We start from the raw sequence: 25803 nt of genomic DNA, 5'->3' as shown, positions 1-25803 counted from the left end.
ATAACACCTATTAGGTATTTATTGATGTCTGTACCCCTGTTAGATTCCCCCTTTCTATTTGTGCTGTTTACCATGATCATTGAAAGTGAAAGTAAGAGAACCCCACAAATTGGGTTGTCTCCAGAAAAGTTTTTCCTTAATTATACTTGAAGAATACAAAAGCTTCATGCTTTATAGACTGATGAGGCAGGCAATATCACATTACCATTATGTATATATAAATATATATATATTTCGTATGTAAGTATTGGGTTGCCTGCCTTTACACGCACATGAGCTTTCATGGCATCCCAGTCTTAGTCTGTAGGGTTATTGAGTGCGCAGTCATGTTGAAACAGGAAGGGACCATCCCCAAACTGTTCCCACAAAGTTGGGAACATTAAATTGTTTAAAATGTCTTGGTATGCTGACACTTTAGAAGTTCCCTTTAATTGAACTAAGGGGCCAAGCCCAACCCCTGAAAAGCAATCCCACACTATAATCCCCCCTCCACCATACTTTACACTTGGCATAACGCAGTCAGGCAAGTACCGTTCTCCATGCAACTGCCAAACCCAGGCATCGGATTGCCAGACAGAGAAGCATAATTCGTCACTCCAGAGAACATGTCTCCACTTCTCTAGAGTCCAGAGGCGGTGTGCTTTACACCACTGTATCCAACACTTTGCATTGCACTTGATGATGTAATTTTTGGATGCAGCTGCTTGGCCATGGAAGCCCATTCTTTGAAGCTCTCTAAGCACTGTTGTGCTAATCTGAAAGCCACATGAAGTTTGGAGGTCTTTAGCTATTGACTCTGCAGACAGTTGGCGATTTGTGCGCTTCAGCATGCACTAACCCTGCTCTGTCATTTTACGTGGCCTACCACTTGGTGGCTGAGTTGCTGTTCCCAGCTGCCTCCACTTTGTTATAGTAACACTAACAGTTGAACGTGGAATATTTAGTAGCAAGGAAATTTCACAGATGGACTTATTGCACAGGTGGCAATCTATCGCGATACCATGCTTGAATTTACTGAGCTCCTGAGAGAGACCTATTCTCTCACAAATGTTTGTAGAAGCAGATTGCCTGCATAGGTGCTTGCTTTTATACACCTGTGGCCATAGAGGTGATTGAAACACCTGAATCCAATGATTTGGAGGGATGTCCCAATACATTTGGCAATATAGTGTGTGTGTGTGTGTGTATGTATATATATATATATACAGTATATACACAGTATGTGTATGTGACTGCAGGGAATGTATGCTTGTGCAAGGAGTATGCAATATTTTAACAGTTATGGGGGAAGTTAGAACTTTTCCAGTGTTTAGCCAACTTACAGTATGGCCTCAAATTATTTTTATGCATACATGCAAAATAGGAAGGTCAACTTGATGTAAGCAAATGTATCAATGTGTGTTAATGTATAAAAATCATTTTTCTATCCAAAGTTTTATTGATTCTCATATTCAATCACTAATTGATAACAATAGACATTCGGCATTAATGACTAGTAGCCTAAAATCAAATGACCTAGTCTGCTTAAGCTTAGAGCTGCGATTATCCGTTTTTAATAATGGAAAGAAAGTGGTACTTTATTTTTTGTTCCAAATAATAGCATTTTATTTTTTATTGCATTTATTTATATAGCTCCAACAAATTACACAGAACTTTACATATATATTTTGCATTGACATCAGTCCCTGTCCTCAAGGTGCTTACAATCTAAGGTCCCTAACTCCCATTCATTTGTACACATACTAGGGCCAATTTAGACATGAGAACATACCTACCAGCATATCTTTAGAGTGTGGGCAGAAATATAGCAGAAGTGCCAACCACTAAGCCACTGTGATGCCCAAAACCTGCTAATTTTGCCATACATTCTACTTCTATATGTGAATAGTGCTTTTTATTGATAAGCCCACTGTAAATGCTGGCCACCTACAATTGGTAATAAGCATGTCCTTCAAAATAAGTTCTCCCCATCACTATCATAATTAGCAAACACCAATAAAATATACTCAAGGTCGGTATTATGTGAACAAAAAATATGTATAACTAATTATTAGGGGGAGTTGCCGGTACAACTGAGTCAATGAAGAACTCAATAAAAACACCTGACTCTGACTACAAAACTCTTAGTTGTGTTAAGACATTGTGCAGTGTAACATACCAAAAATGGGTTTAAGTATTACAATAAAAATTAATTTTATTACTCAATATCCCAGTGCTCTTTTTTATGGGATATTGAGTAATAAAGTTAATTTTATTGTAATACCTATACTCATTTTTTGCATGTCATATTACACAATGCTTTTTTTTCACTACCATAAGTAGTTTGACATGATGTGTATAACATTTACTGTATAGGAGAAGCTGGGGGTCATAAGGAAAGGGGACAACCTAACCTTCTGAATTCCTCAGAGGGCTCTACCTTGTCTAATGGTAGAATTGGTTCTGATGTGAGTTTGTGATGTTAATATGATGGTTCCACGTAAATGTAGCACCCTCTAGTGTGCTACTAGAATAGTGTAGTGTATTATAGGTAATATCGTGTGACTCAAGGTAGTTGTGTGGATCATGTGATTAAGGTTGGGTTATTGCAGGTCAGCTGGATGACTCTACAGGTTGTAGCTCTATCATCTCCTCCTGACTCTGGAGGACCACAGAGCCTTCCAGAGGTTGGTAAGAAGGAGGGGTGGAGGCTTAATCTGCATATTCATGGTGAGTCCGGCCAATCCCAGGTTTAGAGGCCCTGACAGAGTGGTGGACTGGCCTATAAATATGGGAGAATCAGGCTAACAGAGGAGTCGGGTGGAAGATGGAGTGCTGAGGAGACTGTCAAAGTCCAGGAGGGGTTTGCTAGGTCTGGGAGGGGCGGCCTCTAGGCTGGGCTTGGACTGGCTCAGGAAGATACATTCTGTGGTGAGGCATGGATGGGATCAGGCCTGGAGCCTGCATCAGGCCTGGAACCAATTGATTTAACAGTGAAACTGTTAACTCAATGGGTTTAGTTCTACTTTAAGACTACGGGAAACTGTAAACTGTGGGGAACCTGTGGTGGACAATTCTGTCAACCAATGGGCAGTGTCTGTTGTCATCAAGAAGCAATGTTGGTATTGCAGGAAGGACCCTCCCACACTACAGACCAGAAGATAGAACAATTGGAACACCATTGTCATATGTGGTTTCAGGTTACGTATTTAGGGCATACAGTTCATTTTGTTTAAACAAATTTCTGTAAATTAGCTAGAGATGGGTGGAGTGAAAAAGGGAAATGTTTTTTTTATTGACCAGAGTTGTGCTTTAACCTTTAGATTTTCCAAGTCATGGAACACCTTGTGACTTCCAAAATCCTATGTTATTATATTAAATATATTTTTATAGCATTAGAAGATAAAATATCAAAGTGCTTTGGCTGCATTACATTGCCAACCATTTTATTTTATATCACAGGTTTAATTAAAAATACCTTAACCATTTATTTGGTTAACCTTTTTTTTCCAGAAAAACCTCATCATCATCAAATGTCAGATAGTTCCATTATGTTTCAAAGTATTGCTGTTTATAAAGGTCACTGTAACTTGAAGCTATTTTATAAATTCTTGAAAACTGTTGAAGCCACAAAGAACTCCAGCAGCAATCAGATGTAACATAAGTGCTTGATAAGCACATTGCTCAGTTTTGGTGAAGGCCAAAAAATGCAAGGTATGTTATCATAAAGTATAACCTATTTAGTTTAAATGCTATGCTGCACATTGCTAGTTTTAGGCTAATAATTATCATTATAATGTCTGGGAACATTTTGTTATGTTGAGAGGAGCATAGTTCGTCATTAAGGTGGAAGTCGACTCTGTTCACCAGAACTACTGTTATAATACTGTATATTATATTAATAAATGGTCATCACAAAAATGTCCAGTACATGGTCAAGTTGTCTTTATTGAACTTTTCTCCTTGCTTGTCTTTACAAAAAATGCAAGTCGGGGTCATTCACTGGAAACAAGACCAACTTATAAATATTATGGGATCTCATCACTGTTACCCCCCTATATAATATGTACAACATTGTATCAAGTGACAACTCAATGACAAATAAAAAAGTACAGTGTCAATGGCTCTGGTTGGAACTCAGATCTCACTATAGACTAAACACAAACTAATCTCTTTTGGTCTGTCTCTATAAATGCTAATCTGTCACACAGTACCTGACTTTGTCAATATCTCTCCATCTCGTTATATGTGTTAGTGCCAATTACAATCAATTCCTATTTGTGCTTATCAAATGTATCTGCCTGTCAGTCATTCTATGCCCATTTATGTCTGCATAAATGAAAGTAAGCTTTTAGTCAGTTCTAATTGAACTGGCCATCAAAACCAGTCAGCTTTTTTTATCTTTGTATATAATCTATACAGTACGTGTTCATCTGTCTGTATTTGTCAGTAGCAGAAGTTCTATTTGTCAGTGCATTGGGTGTTATGGTGGGTAAAGGGACAAATGGGGAGGGAGCCTATCCTGCTCTCAGTGCTGCCAAGGACACAGTCCCAAGGACACAGTCATGCAGATTACACCATTGTTCACATGGTGTAATGTGTGGAACTGCACAGTCAGTTACTCTGGTGTAGCATTACCCCTGTAGGGTCCATTGGCACTGGTAACAGCTGGATATTCTTTAACAGTAAAGAGGCTGCCAGTCACCCAAGCACCAATTCATACACTCCGGCTCAAATGAATCAGTCTAGAGGTTATCTTTTTTTGTGGTTTGATTGAGGAACTTTAACAGGTTAGGATATGGGACACTTCAAAACAATTGACACTTAGTAATCAGACAACAATCTTCTTTTTGAGTAATAGTGGGTGTTGAACAGTCTAAGGCCTCACAGCTGAAGATTATGGGGCACATCTTATTGTGATCTGGTTACCTTGCGCTGGTGCATAACTTCCGGTACCCAGTGCAGTTTCCAGAACACTACACAGTCACAGTGATTAGTTTAAGGTCATTACAAGTCCCTAGGAAAGCTACCACATTCCAGATTATCTAGACATAGTCTAGTTAGTGAGATTGCATCTCCCCAGACCAGTTCCTTTGTGGCAAAGTTCTGCAAATAGCTTCTGGCAAAAATCCATCCAGGCCCTCAGCCCTGACACCACTGAGGCCTCCAGAACAGCTGTACAGTCCACAGGTTGGCTGAGGACAGCCGCTCCCCTGGCTCTGGAACCCCCTAGGGTCAGCACAGTGGCTAAATGGTTAGCACTTCCACCTGACAGTACTAGGGTCGTTGGTTCAAATCCAAACCACGACACCACCTGCCTGGAGTTTGCATGTTCTCCCTGTGCCTGCGTGGGTTTCCTCCGGGTACTCTGGTTTCCTCCCACACTCCAAAGACATGCTGGTAGGTTAATTGGATCCTGTCTAAATTGGCCCTAGTATGTGTATGTATGAATGTAAGTTAGGGACCTTAGATTGTATGCCCCTTGAGGGTTAAGGACTGATGTGAATGTGCAATATATATGTAAAGCTCTGTGTTAATTGACAGTGCTATATAAGTACCTATAATAAAAAGAACCCTGCTCTCTAGTGTTTCAGACTATTTCACTATTCCAGCCCCTTCTGGACACTCCTTTCCAGGGCTTGGCCTGAACTTGATAAATATTCAGGCTGGTTTGTTTGAAACCTCCTTCCCTAAGTTCTGGAAACTTCTTTCACAAGCAGGGAAAGCAATCAAACTCCCAGCGTTTGAAACTCTTTAGCATACCAGGTGTAACCCATAGCAATGTGATTACTTGTAGTATGTTAAAATGGACATTAGACAACGGACATTTTTTAAATATATTCTTCAGATTTTTTTAACATATAGAAAAAGTAATTTTAACATATATATTTTTACAAAATTTTGTAAATGCGTTCCAAAAATGTAGATTTGTATTTTTAAAGACATATAGTATATTTGAAATGTATTTTTAAAAATATTTTTTATATATTTTGTAATAAAAATGCATTTAAACATGCAGTATGTGTGTGTCTATGTACAGTGGGGCAAAAAAGTATTTAGTCAGTCACCAATTGTGCATGTTCTCCCACTTAAAAAGATGAGAGAGGCCTGTAATTGGCATCATAGGTAGACCTCAACTATGAGAGACAAAATGAGAAAAAAAGCCAGACAATCACATTGGCTGATTTGGAAAGAATTTATTTGCAAATTATGGTGGAAAATAAGTATTTGGTCACCTACAAATAAGCAAGATTTCTGGCTCTCACAGATCTGTACCTTCTTCTTTAAGAGGCTCCTCTGTCCTGCACTCATTGCCTGTATCAGTGGCACCTGTTTGAACTTGTTATCAGTATAAAAGACACCTGTCCACAACCTCAAACAGTCACACTCCAAACTCCACTATAGTGAAGACCAAAGAGCTGTCGAAGGACACCAGAAACAAAATTGTAGACCTGCACCAGGCTGGGAAGACTGAATCTGCAATAGGCAAGCAGCTTGGTGTGAACAAATCAACTGTGGGAGCAATAATTAGAAAATGGAAGACATACAAGACCACTGATAATCTCCCTTGATCTGGGGCTCCATGCAAGATCTCACCCCGTGGGGTCAAAATGATCACAAGAACAGTGAGCAAAAATCCCAGGACCACACAGGGGGACCTAGTGAATGACCTGCAGAGAGCTGGGACCAACGTAACAAAGGCTACCATCAGCAACACACTACGCTGCCAGGGACTCAGATCCTGCAGTGCCAGACGTGTCCCCCTGCTTAAGCCAGTACATGTCCGGGCCCGTCTGAAGTTTGCTAGAGAGCATTTGGATGATCCAGAAGAGGATTGGGAGAATGTCATATGGTCAGATGAAACCAAAATAGAACTGTTTGGTAGAAACACAACTCGTCGTGTTTGGAGGAGAGAGAATGCTGAGTTGCATCCAAAGAACACCATACCTACTGTGAAGCATGGGGGTGGCAACATCATGCTTTGGGGCTGTTTCTCCGCAAAGGGACCAGGACGACTGATCCATGTACAGGACAGAATGAATGGGGCCATGTATCATGAGATTTTGAGTGCAAACCTCCTTCCATCAGCAAGGGCATTGAAGATAAAACGTGGTTGGGTCTTCCAACATGACAATGATCCCAAACATACCGCCCGGGCAACAAAGGAGTGGCTTCGTAAGAAGCATTTCAAGGTCCTGGAGTGGACTAGCCAGTCTCCAGATCTCAACCCCATAGAAAACCTTTGGAGGGAGCTGAAAGTCCGTATTGCCCAGCGACAGCCCCAAAACATCACTGCTCTAGAGGAGATCTGCATGTCGGAATGGGCCAACATACCAGCAACAGTGTGTGCCAACCTTGTGAAGACTTACAGGAAACGTTTGACCTCTGTCATTGCCAACAAAGGATATATAACAAAGTATTGAGATGAACTTTTGATATTGGCCATATACTTATTTTCCACCATAATTTGCAAATAAATTCTTTCCAAATCAGCCAATGTGATTGTCTGGATTTTTTTTCTCATTTTGTCTCTCATAGTTGAGGTCTACCTATGATGCCAATTACAGGCCTCTCTCATCTTTTTAAGTGGGAGAACTTGCACAATTGGTGGCTGACTAAATACTTTTTTGCCCCACTGTATATGTATGTATATATATATTTATATATATATATAATATGGCCAAAATTGTAGCATTTCAAATATATGGCAGTATATTTGGGAAAAGTATTTTTAAAATATATTTCAAATATATTTTTCTTCCATTATGGATAGGGGGAAATTATAAATCATAGTCTCATCTGATAATGTCCCTGAAAGACATAATTATATATCTGGCTACATAGGTTGAACCATTTTTATAGTCCAGCAATATCTGTAATAATAGATTCCAGCTTGTTTACAGCAATACATTTACATTTCATTTTGGATACAGTGAGGAAGGGTTAGGGTTCATTGCCTTTACTGGGAAAACTCCCCCTTAATTTCTGTCAGGTGATGGTAAATCACTTCAGCTGAAAAGGCCTAATTTTCTTAAAATAAATTGTATTCAAAAGACAGGCTAGGTCCAGAGTCTTATTTCTACTGGACTGTAGAGTGGAAGGGTTATTCTTAGAGTGTCCACATCACTGTCTGGTTGCTGGATATTTACTACTGGCCCTTTGGAGAGAGTCCCTGCAGAGTCCTGAAGATTTTAGGCATTGGCATCATGACAACACTATGCAAGAGGTAGCAACAAGACCAATTGTCCGCTACCAGGTACCAGCGGATTCAGGTAAGTTAAAATGGACATTTGTATTATTAGCAATGGGCAGGAGCAGTTAGCACTTGAAGGGATTGGGCTTTAATTATCCCCCCAGTCTAATGAAAAAAAATTAAAACTATGACTCAAACTGGGGTTTAATATGAAGTTGTGCTTTATGTTGATAAGAATTTATGACAGATTTCTAATGTTACTGAAAGACCCACTTTCAATTATACGCTTTTCACTACAAATCCTTTTATATTAGTGCACATGCATTAAATAGGCATCCTATTAAGGTCATGAGAATATTTTTATAGAAGAAAGCACTGTGCATTTAAGTAGTTAGAATGACAGTATAGATAATTACTGAGCTGAGCTTTCCCTTACACTGTAGAACACTTGTTTTACAGTCACCTAATAACCCCCACAACATCATTTCTTTTGGTAGCAGGTACACTTTTAATTTACTGTATTAATTGTAGATTTTTGTATTTTCAGAATGCTCTTTTATGTAACCTACAATAATGTGGAACATGTTTTCGATTTTCAAGTAGTAATAGCTACAATACGATACTGTTAAAATGGCTGTGCTCCTAGTAATAGATCACAGTAGGGGTGTTGTGCAGAAAATCCACTTTAAGATCAATGGAATATCACCATATTATTCTATCTATTTTTGCAAAAAGTTCATTATCTTTGAGTAAAACCCATGACAAGGACTAGTTTTATATTTGCCATGCTTTGTCCTGTGTTGTGGGTATTTAATGTTACAGTGAAATATTGAGGTTCAAGCTGTGACAAAATAAATGGCTTTACCCCTAAATATGCATTTGAGTTTCATGTGTCTCTGAATGTGTTGGCTCTCCTGTTCAATAAGGTAAAGCATAGACAGGTATGGGCATAACTCACCTGTCTATACCAGCCAAGGTGCACACCTGCAGGTCATTGTTGCAGATAAGACCTGACAGACAAAAAGATGGAACACTCTTGTGTTCTATGTTCCATTTCTCCATGTACAGCGTTTCTGAAGGTATAATCAGTTAAAGTGTTACTAAACTCAGCACCCTGCATTCACTATATTTGGTCTCCCATAGTACACAGAACATGGAAATGCAATTATTTTAGTAAATATAAACTGCTAAATAACTTTTATCATTAGCATTTAGAGCAGTCTTGTGACTTCTATCAGTGTCTAGCAGAGCACTGGTTAAAGCTTGTAGGAGTATTCATTCTCCTCTAGGACAATGCAGGACCCCTGACCTCTGGACAGTGCTGATTGGCCTTCTGCTGATTATATGCAAACTCCCAAGAAAAAAAAACTCTCCAGCAATACACTGAGCATGTGAAGAGTGACTCCAAACCTCTATTCTATAAGTAGATATTTAGGGGACAATGGAAGAAGGACAGGAATCAAACATTCATTTTTTTTTTTGTCTTTCCACAGTGAGCATAACAAGCATGCTTTACTGCATATACAGACTGATTTTACTGTTGTGGGTTTAGTAACACTTTAAAGTATCTCTATAATAGTTTTTTTCTGTGTAGCACCCTCCTAGGTACCAATGGGAGCTAGATTCTAATTTGTTAGACAGAGGCTGAGTAGCAGCCTGTGTAATAGTCAGAGGGAGGTCAAATTTAGGTCAGGGCTGAGAGGCTCTGCAGACTAGCGCTCTGAGACTTCCCCCTGTTCTGGAACTTTGGAGAAAGTTCTAGAAGCAGTGGGCGGAGGTAAGGTGTGGCTGATCTGCACTTTTGAGGGATCCTGGCCAATCTCCAACAGGAAGCTTGGCATGGGGCCAGGACAGCCCTTAAAATTACAGAGTCTACTCAGCGGCAGAAGAGTTTGGGTGAAAGATCGTGAAGTGAGGCTGGAGAGCAGGAGCCTGAGAGGGGGCCCAGATGGAGAGGGGCTTACTTACAGGCAGAGGTCCTTTGGATGGAGGAAAGTTTAGGACTTCACTGGCCTCCAGAGCAAGGACCACCTGTGAGGCAGGGAAGGAGGCCCATCTAGAAGGCTTGGTAGCAGCCACCGATCCAGCAGCTGCATAGGAGAAGGACTGAGTGAGTAGACCCCTTGGGCCAGTAAGGTGAAAGAGGCACTCTAGTGGGAAACTAGATTAGCTTTCCTACCTGGGACTTTTTCAGAGAGGCACTGGATCCCCTGCCCAGTACACACTGATGAGCAGAGGATTCATCTGGGGTGGTACTAGAGGAGATGCTGGCTAGCAATCCAGAAGAGAAATGTTTGCTGTAGAGACTTGTACATAGTTCCAGGAAGTTGTCCTCAGTTACTATACCCTTGGGCATCCCATACACACCTTACCCAATCCAAGTGTAATCCCCTAATAAAACTTTAAAAAAAGCTCAAGGACTGGTTACTGTCTCCTGGGTGCAAGTCTGAATGAAGGAAATGCATGTTGCTTGGCTGTGCAGGACTATAGGGTAACCCAGACTTCAGTGACTCCTAAGTGGGTAGTGCTACATCGGTTTTAGATTTAGTGAGGACAAGTTAAACCCTCTGTCAAATTTTGTATTCCTGTCTGTGTTCTCATTGGTGCTATTTACAACACAGTGTGTGTTGATGACCTTCGTCACCAAAAAAGAGAGAAAATCCAAAATGTTAGAGTTGTCCCCAGAGCAAGAGGTAAGGGAAAATTTTCCAACAGGGACACCTGTTCTGTGGACAGCTGTCTAGATTTCTTATAAACTTCCTATGCATATCTGGGGCAGGAAGTGAAGGGAAATCTGCAAGTTTTCTTAAGGCAATTGGAAATCTGATTACCTGGGAAAGTTTGCAGACAGTAAGTGAAATGGTTGCTGGCTGGATTGACTTTAGCTGTCTTCAACGGTCCACGGTGGAATGTCCCTAGGTGTCATTGGGCAGAATTCACTAAGCGGTATCTTACCACATCAGAATATGCGGTATGATACCGCACAGCATTTAAAAAAAAAAGTTTGCATTCACTTAAAAACGCTACTAAAATACCGCATGAGTTATTTTATCAAGTCATACGGTATTTTAGTAGTGAAAACCATGCGTTTTAATGTTTCCGCTGTCAGCGGCAGGGTTCCTCACTGACAGCTGAATGTAAAAAAAATAATTGCCGGCAATTAAAAAAATTATATAAAATCTGGCCTGGGGTCCCCCTCTCTATCCATACAAAACACTTTAGGTCTGGTATGGGTTTTTAGGGGAACCCCCACGTATTAGTTTTTGTTTTGAAAAATGGCATGGGGTCCCCCCAAAATCCTTACCAGACCCTTATCCGAGCATGCCCTCCAGCAGGTCAGGAAAGGGGGGGCGAGCAAGCGCCCCCCCCCCTCCTGAACCATACCAGGCCACATGCCCTCAACATGGGGAGGTGCTTTGGAGCAGGGGGGGACCCCCCCGCCAATTCTTTCTTTTACATTCAGCTGTCAGTGGGGAATCCCGCTGACAGCTCAAACATCAACGCATGCTTTTCACTACTAACATACCGCATGACTTGCTAATATAACTCATGCAGTATTTTAGTAGTCTTTTTTAGTGAATTTACTATTTTTCAGTGCATTCTAGGCATTTGGGAGGGCCTCCTGAGGTTAGCTTAAAAAAGCTTCTAAACGCAAACGTGCATAAACACGGTAGGTAAACGTGGCTAAACTGACGTTTTCAACCTACGTTTTCTAGCAGTCAGTTTCCAACGGTCAGAAGAGTTTTTCAAACACCCTGTATACATGAGCCCTAAATGTTGCACTCAGGGTGACGGTCCTGGCTGCCCCCCCACACGCACACTACGCCAGTGTTTCAAAGTGCATAGAATGCTGGGCTTTCTAATAATAAAGTCCAGCACTAGCTAATCACTTGTTACTGTGGTTAGTAGATCTACCATGGTGTGGTAGTGTTGTGGTATTATTATGTTTCTTTAGTGTTTTGTTCTTTCTAGTGGAATTGCATGGTTATGATGTAATTCGCTGTCTCTGTGTTCCTGTTGCTTTCCACTAAAACAAAAAGGTTCAGCCTTGTGTTCAGGAACATCTTGAATTATATGAGTCATATTTGCAGCAGCTTTCCAATATTAAAAAGACATATAATTGTCATACAGCCTGTCTGCATAACTATAATAATATACATTACTTTAATTGTGCTTAAATAAAAATACGCACAAATTAACCCTTTTATCAGTGTATGTTTTCCTTTAACAATTGCATTCTTTAGATCCATTACAATTATATTCTCTTTCCTTTATCACTACAATTAGTTGAGAGATGTTACAGACAACACTACAGTCACTTTTCTTATACCACAATATATCTTTTGATATGATCTTTTTATTCCTTCTCTCTTTTTTTACGTTGAACTTTTCAGCAAAGCAAACCAATCTGTGTTTCTTTCATATCTATTTTTGGTCTATTCATTTTGAAGCCAATTATGTTGGAGAGCAAAATGATTTTTGTTCCTTTTATATCAGCTGCCGACACCAGTGAACTGCTTTCCTCTGCACATATCCCAAGGACAATATGAGAAAAAGAACGCTGGAAATCCATGCTTTATTTCTAGAAGGTTTGGAAAGTGTGTTGAAGAACCTTTTAAGCCAAGATAAAATAGGAGAAACTACACTTAAACAAAATGGATTTGGTATTTTGGAGACCGCTGTGTACAGTGTCACCTTTTTGTACATCATCACAGCAGTGTTGTTTACAAGGCATTACACAAAGTTTGATTGTTATAGGATGCTGTTGTTGTGAAATCCACACTATCCATGCCACTTCAGAACTTAGTCCAGGCACTATACAATCAAGTACTGAGGACAGCCTTCACAGTTAAAGAACTGCTGTCTTAGAATGCATGGTCTTAAAGCAGTGCTCAGCTCCCTACATGTCCATCCATGTTTTTTTTTCTCACTCACCTGTAGTGCTGCTTTTTCTTCAGATCACAGACTCAGCAAATCCAGCATTGTCTCACTGCAATCAACTATTCCGGGGCCATATGGAAGGTCCCATGCTGCCATCTTGGTCCTCTTCAGCTGGCTGCCGGTTCCAGGTGCAGACAGCCATCTCCAATGCTGCACTGGACCTGCCCCCCCCCCCCCCAACTGATTGCTGGTGCAGAGTGGTGCAGCAATAATAACTCATACACAGTCAATCTGCTATAAGTAGAACTTGTATTGTAGCAAAGGAAGAACTTGTATTGCAGTAAAAGCAAAACAGTTCACAACAAACCCAATGGGAGAGGACCCAACCAGGAGTACTCACGATTGCCAACAGCATGTAGTGGAACAGGTATCAGCCAGACTGACAGCATCTGTCTGGAGGGGCAGAATGCAGCCTGGCCAACTCATATCCAAATGGGAAGATGTTCAAGACAATTGCAAACCCAAAGCTTTCCCTTCTCATCCAGGAATCTTTCCCTGATGTTAATACTGTTCCTGACAGACAAAAGAACTGTCCCTTCACTACCCACATGCAAATGGAAGCAGGGACTCAAAAAGGCTCTGCTGGCCTAAGATGGCCACCAAGGGTCACCTGGATGCATCACAGCCAAACAGAACGCTACCCCCAGGAAACAGGAAACCACAGAGAAACCCAGTTTCCCCTGACTTCCTCTTCAATCTGTAGTGCCGTGCCATTCGGCACCACCTACAGTGAAGGAAGCAGACTGCACCTGCCTACTTGCACTGTTCCAGTTCTGCAGCCTTCTAGGAGATATGATGTAAGTATCCCAGAACCAGAAACATGGCCTAGGCCAGAATGGCAATGGGGGTGAGGCCAAAAAAAATTGTTAAATTGTTCCTGGCCTTATGTTGTAGACAGAGCAGAATATGATTTTAATTGGGGCAGCAGAATGGTTTTCACTTCCTCCTAGCAGTACTAGGGTCGTTGGTTCAAATCCCAACCATGGCACCATCTGCCTGGAGTTTGCATGTTCTCCCTGTGCTTGCACGGGCTTCCTCCGGGTACTCTGGTTTCCTTCCACACACCAAAGACATGCTGTTAGGTGAATTGGCTCCTGTCTAAATTGGCCTTAGTATGTGTATGTATGAATGTAAGTTAGGGACCTTAGATTGTACGCCCCTTGAGGTTTAGGGACTGATGTGAATATTCAATATATATATACAGTATATATATATATATAAATTGACAGCTCTATACAAGTACCTATAATAAATAAATAATAATTGCTATTTGTAAGTGTCTGGTCCTAGTTGTCAATCACAACCCAGCATAGTTGTGGACAGTTTTAAATACAGGAGGAAACAAAATAAAATTTACACCCAAAACCCGCCCTACTTTTACAGTTTCAAAATTCACGCCGAAGCTTTTTTTCCCTCACACTTCTCTAAGTGGGTCACAGGAGTGCACTTATTTTACTACTCTCCAGGCTCTGGAAGGATCCTGACCATATTGTTGAGATTCACGGACTGAGAATTGAGCAGTCCATGGTCAGATCTCAGTCTTAGACGGAATGCGGGACAGCTGAAGCATCACACTGATGAGTATAGATGTTTATTTTTTTTAATAAACCCAAAATTCTCCTTTAAGGATCCTGATCCTCTGCCCAATCAGTGTGCCTTCTGATAGGTGGTGTGACTGTATTTGATTGTTTGGCAGAGAACTGAGACATCAAAGACAGTTTGGATCTAAATATATTATTCTTTACTGAAGCTTTACAGTTCACAATAAAGCCTAAGCACAAAAGATTTGACTTCATATTAGCCTCTTGCAGTCTCTGTACAGCAGAATCCAAAGAAGGGGGCAGAAGAAGAAGTAATAGGAGCCAATTAAGTGTGCTACAGTGCAAGCAGCATGCTGTTAGCAGGAGAAAACAGATTGTCAAAGAGATGAGCTCATCAGTCTGTTGCTTCTCCTTTCGCAATCACAGGGTGGTGATCGGGGGACCTGTAAGCAAAAGTAGAATTGAAGTAGAAAACCATTCATCCCCATCCTCTGCCAGACAAGGCTTTGCTGTGTGACAGAGCTGTACAAATCCAACTGCCATCTGACATCCATAGCTAGCCTTACTGAATTAAAGTTAGTTTTTGGGACAGATCATGTTTGAAGGTTGGTGTATTTTGTTCAGTCTTCTGTTTGTTTTGGATTATTTGTTCATTTCATGTCAGCTGCTCTCTGTGTGTTTACTACGCTGTTTGCCGGGTACCATTGTTTCATTACAGGGCTGGAGTTTTTCTTGAATGTGTGCACTACAATAGCATTTGTGAGTTTGAAAATGCAATTACGAGTATAGTCAATATGTCTAAGAATGAAATTGATCCATGTTATTAGGCAGTTATGGTGGCACTTCCTCATGCAAGTTCTTTCAAATGCTGTGAGTGTCCTCTTAAAATCGAATAGGTGGGGTGAGTAGGTCAAGTGTTTTACCTGGAGATAGACCCACCAATGTGTCTCTCTCCCTGGATGCTCATCCACAGTTCTGAGCAAGGGAGAAGGTTTCCATTTGCAAAGAAAATGTCTGTAGATGTAGGACATTCAGGGGTCCAGTGTAAATAAATTCAGGTATGTTGCTTGTGGAAAGTCAGTGTTTCCAAGTGTAGCAAGTAAATGAATAAACCTTCCAGTAAATGCTATTACTAGGCTGCAGCTAGAGAGAGGTCTAATGATTTGTATTGTGACTTCAGGAGACTATCAACCAACAAGCTCACATTAAATTCAGAATTAGCAAGTGAGCCACGTATGCTTTCTGTTCTCCTCTTGATACAGATTAGTCACACTTGGTTTATGCTATCTGTGTTCAGTTTTCTGTTTGTTCTGACATTCCCTTTCTCTGTTTAGTATCCTATATGTTAGTAATGGTAAATCTCTAGAACAAATTGAGGTGCTTTTCCATAAGGCCTGTGCTGCAACTATAAAGAAAGTAATTATCTGTATAATGTGATCTATTTCTATTTGTGCATTGAACTCAGAATGAGCAAGTGAGCCCCACTGACAGCTGAATGTAAAAAGAATTGCAGGCAATTAAAAAATTAAACAAGAAAATGGTGTGGGGTCCCCTCTATCCATACCAAGCACTTTTGGGTCTGGTATGGATTTTGAGGGGAACCCTCACACCATTTTTTTTTTAAATGGTGTGGGGGTCCCCCCCAAAATCCATACCAGACCCAAAAGTGCTTAACCCCCCCCCCCCCCCAAACTCCATACCAGACCTTTATCCAAGCATGCAGCCTGGCAGGTCAGGAAATGGAGGGGAAGAATAAGCGCCCCCTCCTCCTGAACCATACCAGGCCACATGCCCTGAACGGGGGGGGGGGTTCTTTGGGGTGGGAGGATCCCCCCCAAAGCACCTTGTCCCCATGTTTAACAAGGGGGGCACCAGATCCTGCTCCCTGCTATGTGAATGAGTATGGGGTACATGGTAAAAACTGATGGCTGCCACCATCTGACAGCTACGCCGGCCTGACAATTCTTAAATACTGTGGTGACATCACAAGGGGGTTGATGTCACCGGGTGGCCCCACCTCCTTGTGACATCATCATGCACTGTGATTGGCCAAAGCATTGCACCTGACCTGAGGTCAAGTGCATTGTTTTGGCCAATCACAATGCACTGTCAGGACTCAGTGCATTGTGGGGCGCGGTGGGCAAATAGCCCACTGAACAAATGAACGACTGATATTCAGCTTGAATATCAAGCCCAACTCTACCAGGCACATGTGCCACTCCTGAGCAAGAGCTGTAAAACTGTGAACTCTATCTCCAGGTACATTACAGATATTCTACAATACAGCTAGAACGTTTTGGTCTTACATCCCTGTTCAACCAGGCTTTTGCAGAAGGTTTTAAAATTATTTATCTCATAGGGTGGTAGTTATTAACATTATCTTTTTAGAATTTTCAAGGCTTGGAATACACACATTTGTTTTAGAGACTAGAGAGGACCATTACACAAAGACTGAGCAATTCGGATGAAGACATTTAGACTGTTATCCAATAAGAACATAGACACAGAGTCTAAGCAGCCCCTACTTGGGAGATAACCATGACAATATTTGGCCTCCATTCAATACAGAAGTGTTAACTTGAAAGTACAGGCTAGATATAAGATATGTTAAAAATGTTGCCTTTCCCCTCCTACCTATGCTGCATACCACTTCTAAAAGAGATTTCTGTAAATACCCATTCTTTAATCCACTTTGGGGCAGTCACGTGGTCCAAAGGCAGTGTCTCCTCTAGGACAGGGAGTGTGCGACAACAGAATGAATTCCCAGAGCTGTGATGTCACTCGCCAGTTTCCATTGCTCCTCAGTTGTCAGCTCTTCCTCCCCTCCTAAGCAGCAGCTGCTCATTGACACAGGGGAGCCACTGCTTCTGACCATACCAAAGTGGAATAAAGAAAAGGTATTTACACTGCTCTATTTTATAAACAGTATGCAACATAGGTAGCAGGGGGTGGCAGCATTTTTAACAAGACTTATTTTTTAAGAAAAAACTCAAGGCAGCACCAGTATTGTAACTTTGATGACGAGGCCAAGAACGCAATAAAGCCTGGTTCGGCTTTTTGATGTCACTGATGCCCACCAGGAGTTGTGGTCCGAGTCTCTTGTTGGAATTTGTTTCGCTTTATCTAAGCCCAATACCCAACTGGGTTTGTGAGCATATTGAATTGTTTTTATATATTCAAATAGATAGAAGGCTGGTGTGTCCTTCTTGTGTTCTTTCATTTGTTTTCAGGATCCCCCATATCCGAACAGGGCAGCAAGGCCTGATACGCACCTGGATTACCATATATTGCTAAAGCTTGCAATGAAGCCCATTACCTTTTGATTTTTTCATCTAAATTGACACTTTAAACACTTAAGCGCAGATGAGTGGATTTTTGTGTGAAGACTTCTTTTTAGCCTCAATTTTCACAATAAAATGGATCTATATCTCCCCTGTGTGGCTCCTCACTTCCTGTCCTTTCCATTCCTTCTCTGGCCAAGTAAAGTGTGAGAAGGATGATTTTTTTGTTCATGAAGCCCTGTGGAAGTAAATAAGAGAGAAAGGCACAGAAAGTTTATTTCTAGGGTTCTCTTTGTGGTAGGTGTTCCAAATTGCTGTTTCCCTGTTGGGGGTGATATTCCTTCTGACCCGCATCAAGCAGTATAGAACATGTTTGTCTGTCCACTGAATAAAGATTTGACATGATGACCTGGCTCTTTAGTACTCTAGAAACTTGAAAAGTCTTTATCCAGAGCAGATTTCAGCAGACACCATTTTTCTTGTAAATTAAAACAGCAACATTATTATTCTGTTTTGGTATCTTCAAAGATATCAGTCGGGGAAACCTCAAGCAGTAACTGTAGGTAGCAAGTGACTTTATCGAAGTATGGGATTTTCAGTTTGAAATGGACAAAGGGAACGTAGACAATGATGCTGCTGAACATAAACAGCAAAGCATAAAAATACTGCACTTTTGGATTCTGTATGATGGGAGCCAGGACCAGAAATACCGACACTCCAACAACAATGAAGGCAAGAGGAAGGAAGACCTGAAAACAACACAAACATATTTATTATTATATAAGTATATCCTCCATATGGAGTCATCAAAGTATACATAAAATAACAGTTATATCTAAAACAGCTCTAGATAGTATTTTTGTATCTGTTCTTTTTATGTAGCTGTTTATTCCTTGCCTTATGTTGTAGCCAGAGCAGAATATGATTAATTGCTATTTGTAAGCATCTTATCCTTGTTGTCAATCACAACTCAGGAAACAAAACAAAATGTTCACCCTATTCACTTAAGGACCCTGATCATCAGCTTAATCAGTGTGCCTTCCCACATAGAAGAAAAATATATTTTAAATATATTTTAAAAATATTTTTCCCAAATATATTGACATATATTTGAAATACTACAATTTCGGCCGTATTCAATATATTCCAAAATATATTTCAGTACATACATATACATATATACTGCATGCTTAAATGCATTTTTTTATATATTACAAAATATATGAAAAATATTTTTAAAAATATAGTTTTTCAAATATATTTTTTCAGATTTTTTTTAACATATCAAAATATAAGAAATTCATTTTAACATATATTTTTACATATATTTGTAAATGCATTCAAGAAATGTAGATTAAATGTATTTTTAAAGACATACAGTACATATGAAAATGTATTTAAAAAATTATTTTCATATACTTTGTAATAAAAACACATTTTAACATACAGTATATATATATATATATATGTGTCAATATATTTGTGAAGAATATTTTAAAAATATATTTAAAATAGAATTCTTCACTGAAGCTTTATAGTTCATGATAAAGTCCATGTACAATTAGCATCTTGCAGTCCCTGTACAGCAGAGCCCTGAGAGGGGAGGGAGAAGAAGCCAACTATCTGTGCTGAACTGCAAGGAACATTCTGATAGGAGAAAGCAGAGTGACAGAGAGAAATTGGCTCATCGTTCTGCTGTTTCTCCTTTCACAGTCACAGGGTGGTGGGGAGGGAATCTTTTAAGTGAAAGTGAAATTGCTGCAGAAATTACAGCATCTAAAAGAAATTTGGTGGTGCACACCACAGTGAATCATGGGTGTGTCAAAACTGCACAGTGGAAGGGGCTTAAACGAGAAGTATGGGTTAACCAAAAAAAAATGTATTCTCACCTAGGTGGATTCAGCATCATCCCGATGCTGCATCTGTCCCCTGCATATCTAAGTCTGAGAACTGAGCAATCAAAGACCATTGATCAGAGTTCTCAGAGTTCCGTGAGAAAGGTGGTGCTTATCAGTCACAGGCACTATGCTCTGCCCCTCCAGCTGCTGGGAGACTGGACCAGCTCTGTAATATCAGCAGAGAGCGGGGTATAGCCTACTGCCAGCTGAAAACGGGTCACAGGAGTGCAGTTCATGGAAGTATAGTCAAAAGTGCTTTGGCTATAGTTCTACTATAAATCTTGAGCCTACTTACTGTGTACACAGTGACATACTGTAAGCACAGTTTTTTTCCCTCAAAAAATATTGTTTAATTACTGTGCCACATGCAATAGTCTAACAGGAGTCAAAAGTGTGTAAAGCACAGAGCGCAGAGGTTACGGGTATGTAATCCACAGAGTGCAGGGGTCAGGAGTACATTTCAGCAGACAGGGTAAACAAACAGTTACCTCCCTCCCCAAGGAAAAATCCCCCTATTACAGATCCCTGCCTACACTTGTCAAGATTCCACCCCCCTGGTACAGATCCCCCCCTTCACTAGTCAAGATTACCTCCCCTTAGGACAGATGCCACCAATATAGATCCTTGCTAGTACAGATTCCCCTCAGTACAGATCTCCATCCCAGTACATATATCTCAGTTTCAAACCCCTTGTTCCCATTACAGATCTCTGTGCTCTCCATTACATTGACTCATTTCAGAATGAAGAGAATTTGTTCCTTGACTGTGTCATATGACTGCAGGAGGTAAGGAGAGTCTTCCTTGGGCTGAAGTGCCAATTGCCATTACCTGTGTCTGAGTTCTGACAGGTAGCAAGAGTGGCACCTTGGGTGCACAGCAACTATGAGTGCTACAGTGCTGTGGGCTCACTGGGAAGGTTTGGACCCCCTACCCATGCTCCCTTATCTATGCCCCTTTCTACAATAAAGTCACCTTTATCACCCCCTTCACCAGTTTCACTATCTCGGTGTGGTAAAAAAAAAACACACCAGCCTTTAATACTCCTAAAGCAACCTCTGCATGGGGATTGTTAGATTTACAAAGGAATTAAATAACACTAAAAATACTTTCAGCCACATTTTCAGCCTAACCTATCAAGCCCTGCAAAGAAAAAATCACTATACTTACCTGTTCTGCAGCCGCTCTGCTCCAGTCTCCAGCGGTGCCCTCGGTGTGCAGGAGACAGCTGACAACGACTGGGAAATGCCTGGGAAGTAACCTAATCCATAGAGTTACTATGGGACTTCCATTGTTGGCTGCCTCTCCTGCACACTCCTACATGCTGAAGCTACCGCTGACAGCTCAGCGTGGGACTGAACTGTAAAGGCTGCAGAACAGGTAAGTATAACAATTTTTTTTACATGGTTAGATAGATTAGGCTTAGAATGTGGATGAGAGTAGGTTTAAAGTTAGATAGGTTTTGCCTTTACTTCCACCTTAACTCTCAGACATTGGGTTGAAATCTCACCTAGGACAGATACATACAAAAATACACTGCTCAAAATAATTAAAGGAACACTTTTTAATCAGAGTATAGCATCAAGTCAATTAAACGCCTGGGATATTGATCTGGTCAGTTAAGTAGCTTTGGTGTTACTTAAAAAAACAACAGATGCACTAGATGGGCAACAATGAGACAACCACCAAAACAGGAATGGTTTTACAAGTGGAGACCACTGACATTTTTTTCCATACTCTGACTGTTTTCCACTACTTTTGCATTTGGCTAGGGTCAGTGTCACTACTGGTAGCATGAGGCGATAGCTGAACCCTACAGAGGTTGCACAGGTGGCCCAACTCCTCCAGGATGGCACATCAATACGTGCCATTGCCAGAAGGTTTGCTGTGTCTCCTAGCACAGTCTCAAGAGCATGGAGGATATTCCAGGAAACAAGCAGTTATTCTAGGAGAGCTGGACAGGGCCATAGAAGGTCCTTAACCCATCAGGAGGACCAGTATCTGTTCCTTTGTGCAAGGAGGAACAGGATGAGCACTGCCAGAGCCCTACAAAATTACCTCCAGTAGGCCACTGGTGTGAATGTCTTCATGAGGGTGGCCTGAGGGCCCGAAGTCCTTTAGTGGGCCCTGTGCTCACTGCCCAGCACCATAGAGCTCGATTGACATTTGCCATTGAACACCAGAATTGGCAGGCCCGCCACTGGCACCCTGTGCTTTTCACAGATGAGAGCAGGTTCACCCTGAGGCATATCCATGAAGGGACGAACAGACCTCTACAGGCTAGACAATGGCACCCTGACTACTATTAGGTGTCGGGATGAAATCCTTTGACCCATTGTCAGACCCTACATTGGTGCAGTGGGTCCTGAGTTCCTCCTGGTGCATGACAATGCCGGCCTCATGTGGTGAGAGTATGCAGGCAGTTCCTGAAGGAAAAAAGGAATTGATACCATTAAATGGCCCCCACACTCACCTGACCTAAATCCAATAGAATACCTCTGGGATATCATGTTTCGGTCCGTTTGACGCCGCCAGGTTGCACCTCAGACTGTCCAGGAGCTCAGTGATGCTCTGGTCAAGATCTGGGAGGAAATACCCCAGGACACCATCCCTCATCTTATTAGGAGCATGCCCCGACATTGTCAGGCATACATACAAGCATACAAACTCCAGTAGGCCACTGGTGTGAATGTCTTCATGAGGGTGGCCTGAGGGCCCGAAGTGCTTTAGTGGGCCCTGTGCTCACTGCCCAGCACCATAGAGCTCCATTGACATTTGCCATTGAACACCAGAATTGGCAGGCCCGCCACTGGCACCCTGTGCTTTTCACAGATGAGAGCAGGTTCACCCTGAGCACATGTGACAGATGTGAAAGGGTCTATAGAAGCCATGGAGAATGTTTTGCTGCCTGTAACATCATTCAGCATGACCGTTTTGGTGGTGGGTCAGTGATGGTCTGGGGAGGCATATCCATGAAGGGACGAACAGACCTCTACAGGCTAGACAATGGCACCCTGACTACTATTAGGTATCGGGATGAAATCCTTTGACCCATTGTCAGACCCTACATTGGTGCAGTGGGTCCTGAGTTCCTCCTGGTGCACGACAATGCCGGCCTCATGTGGTGAGAGTATGCAGGCAGTTCCTGAAGGATAAAAGGAATTGATACCATTAAATGGCCCCCACACTCACCTGACCTAAATCCAATAGAATACCTCTGGGATATCATGTTTCGGTCCGTTTGACGCCGCCAGCTTGCACCTCAGACTGTTCAGGAGCTCAGTGATGCTCTGGTCAAGATCTGGGAGGAAATACCCCAGGACACCATCCCTCATCTCATTAGGAGCATGCCCCGACATTGTCAGGCATACATACAAGCATACAAACTACTGAGTACCATTTTGAGTTGCTGCAATTAAATTTCAGCAAAATGGCCTAGACTGTTGCATCTTTTTTTCACTTTGTTTTTCGGGGTGTCTTTGAATTCAGTCCTCTATAGGTTGATAATTTTCATTTCCATCAAACAACGGGGCATTCTTATATTCCTAACACATTACCCAGTCCATATCAGTATAGATATCCAGCATGATATTTTTCCCCATTGAGATCTGATGTGTTTGCAAAGTGTTCCTTAAATTATTTTGAGCAGTGTACATTTAAATAGTAGAGTAAATTATGAAAATTTCCAGGGTGCCCTTAAAAAAATCAGTTGATAACTTGCTTCTTCCTGACAAATTACATAAAAAGAAAAACAAACTAAATACTAAATATACATAAAGTGAAAAATTTCTGAGTTGAAAATACATCAAATATTGAAGTGAAGAGATTTAGGTGCAGTTGTATTTTTTACTGTTTGTATATTAGCTAGCAAAAATGAGGAGTTTAGTTTGGATAATTAGACTTGCTTCAAAGAGGAACTTTGACAAACAAAACTAAATTGAATTGGAAGCCTTCAACATTTCAGGTGTGACTCATGGGCAAAAACAGCATTCATTTCTCCACTGTTCTTCAATAAAAAAAGAAATGATTTAAAGGAAAAAAATAGTGTATTTTCTGTGAGCGCATATTGAGTTTATATTGCAGAATAATCTTTACAAGTTCATATTTTTACATGCTTGATCACTCATGTTCCTTGTTATTGCATTAATTGCAGAGATTTGTAGATTAAACCCTAGAAGAAGATTAGATGAGCTACTACAATGAATGTCTCATTGCTTAACACCTGTTGCAATAAGATATCAGCTCCTGAATTCTAGGGGGGAGATTACTGAACAATAAAATTATTTTACAAAAAGAAACCCACAGGACCTTTAATTTGAAGGGTAATATTCCTCCAGGTCTGAAAAAGCAAATTAGTTTTAAACCATTCATTTAAAGAATAAGAAATATAAGGTCCACCATTCCTCCTGGTTAATTATAAAAGTAGCTGTATATATTTAGATATGTGTCATTGGTGGTATAGTGATTGTATAATGTTATTATATGTTGATGCTTGAAATTCTCATATTTGTGCTTCATGTCCCCCTTGTAAGGAGGTGGTGGTTTTGCTTAGACTTCTGGTGGACTTCATGCCATGAAGCTGGAGCAATCAGTTAAAGGGGGCATGTCTGGCAGGGGTATGACCTTGCGGCACTAGTTTTGGTGCGCTCCAGTTTGGAGCACATGTTGTTCATAATACTGCTGTCTGGGGCTTGGCAGTGGAAAAATCCAGAAGTAACATTGTCCAGTTTGGAGCTCACGCTGCATTTGGCAGGGTGCCGCCTGGTCCTGGAAGATAATAGTCATCCCTGCCACATGAATAGTTGGGTAGATCGTGGTGGACAGTGTGCACACCATTTTAGGATCCACTTCAGGTACTACATCAGCCTTTTGTTCAGGTGGAATGGGAGCTCTTGTGAAGTTTTTCTGCTTATTGTTGTATTTGTGCTCTTTTCAGATGCAAGTGAACAGTCCAGTCATTGCATTACTCTGGGCAACATGAGGTACATATACAACAGTGGAAACTCATATAGTAATATGGTCTATAAAAGTGATGATGGTGTTTCTTTATCCTGTATTTTTTTTATATGCAATAGTTTGTGTTTTGTTCATTTTCTGATTGTTTAAATATATTTTAAGAGTTTTTGCTTGCAAACTACCCTACAAGTACACACTCTGACTTTGAAAAGAGCTGCATATGACTTTCATTCTTGGAGAGACATTGTTGTCCTGATGAAGCAGACAAGCTCAACAAAATGTGTTGGCCTTGTAGATGTCTAAACAAGTTCATGTATTGTTAAGATCTTTATGAGATTGTGCAGGATGGATATGAGATCATATATACTGTATGTTCGATTTTATGGCACTAACAGTATAATGTATGCTCTCATTTATTTTTAAGATGGGATTTATGCTTTGCAAAATAAAATAGTCTATTTTTGTAATTAATTTATAAGTTTAAGCTATGTTTTTCTTGTATGTTTTTCTTTTACATGTATATCTAAAAAAAACAAACAAACAGGGATTAGATTATAGTTTCACCTAAAGCTTTATATAAACTTTTATATCTGCCAAAAAGATATGTAGCCCTGTTTTAGCCATTTTGTTTTTTCAAGAGTCTTTATATTGCTTTTACATGTCAGTGGCTGTCTGTGAATCTCCTTTCATGTTTATGATGAACAGAGGTTCCTGCAGGGGACGCAGAACAGCACATATTTATATTAAACATATGCAAGCTGGTGACTTCATTTTTCTCCACTGCAGTTAAGCAATGCCAGTTTGTCACTACAATGACAGATCATCACCAATGTGATGATCTTTCTGCTTGTTGCTCCTGCTAGGAAGTACCTAGTGTTCTACTGGCAGCATTGTGCACCAGGGGAGAACTGGGTGGTTGGAAAAATTTAACCTCCAGGCCAGAGCTAATAAGATATGCTAGACAGGTGACCCTGAATAAACATACTCCGCTAGTCAGACCTCAATCAGTAAGAACT

At 40.8% G+C, this 25803-nt stretch overlaps 1 protein-coding gene across 1 annotated transcript in view; it reads right to left on the bottom strand.

The window, feature by feature from the left end:
• Positions 1-14832: 14832 nt before the first annotated feature.
• Positions 14833-25803, bottom strand: part of LOC149460456 (b(0,+)-type amino acid transporter 1-like) — a 54710-nt gene continuing 43739 nt past the window's right edge. The window contains exon 4 of the mRNA XM_089679724.1: positions 14833-18685. Within this exon, the coding sequence (XP_089535850.1) occupies positions 18440-18685 (246 nt within the window). The 3' untranslated portion in view covers positions 14833-18439. The remainder of the gene's footprint in view (positions 18686-25803) is intronic.

Source organism: Staurois parvus, unplaced genomic scaffold, assembly GCF_062004578.1.
Source record: "Staurois parvus isolate SC_StPar_1 unplaced genomic scaffold, SC_StPar_1.0 ptg000230l, whole genome shotgun sequence".
In the NCBI taxonomy this organism is placed as follows: Eukaryota; Metazoa; Chordata; class Amphibia; order Anura; family Ranidae; genus Staurois; species Staurois parvus.
The sequence above is the reverse complement of the archived record's forward strand: the minus strand, read 5'-3'. Positions and strand labels throughout refer to the sequence as shown.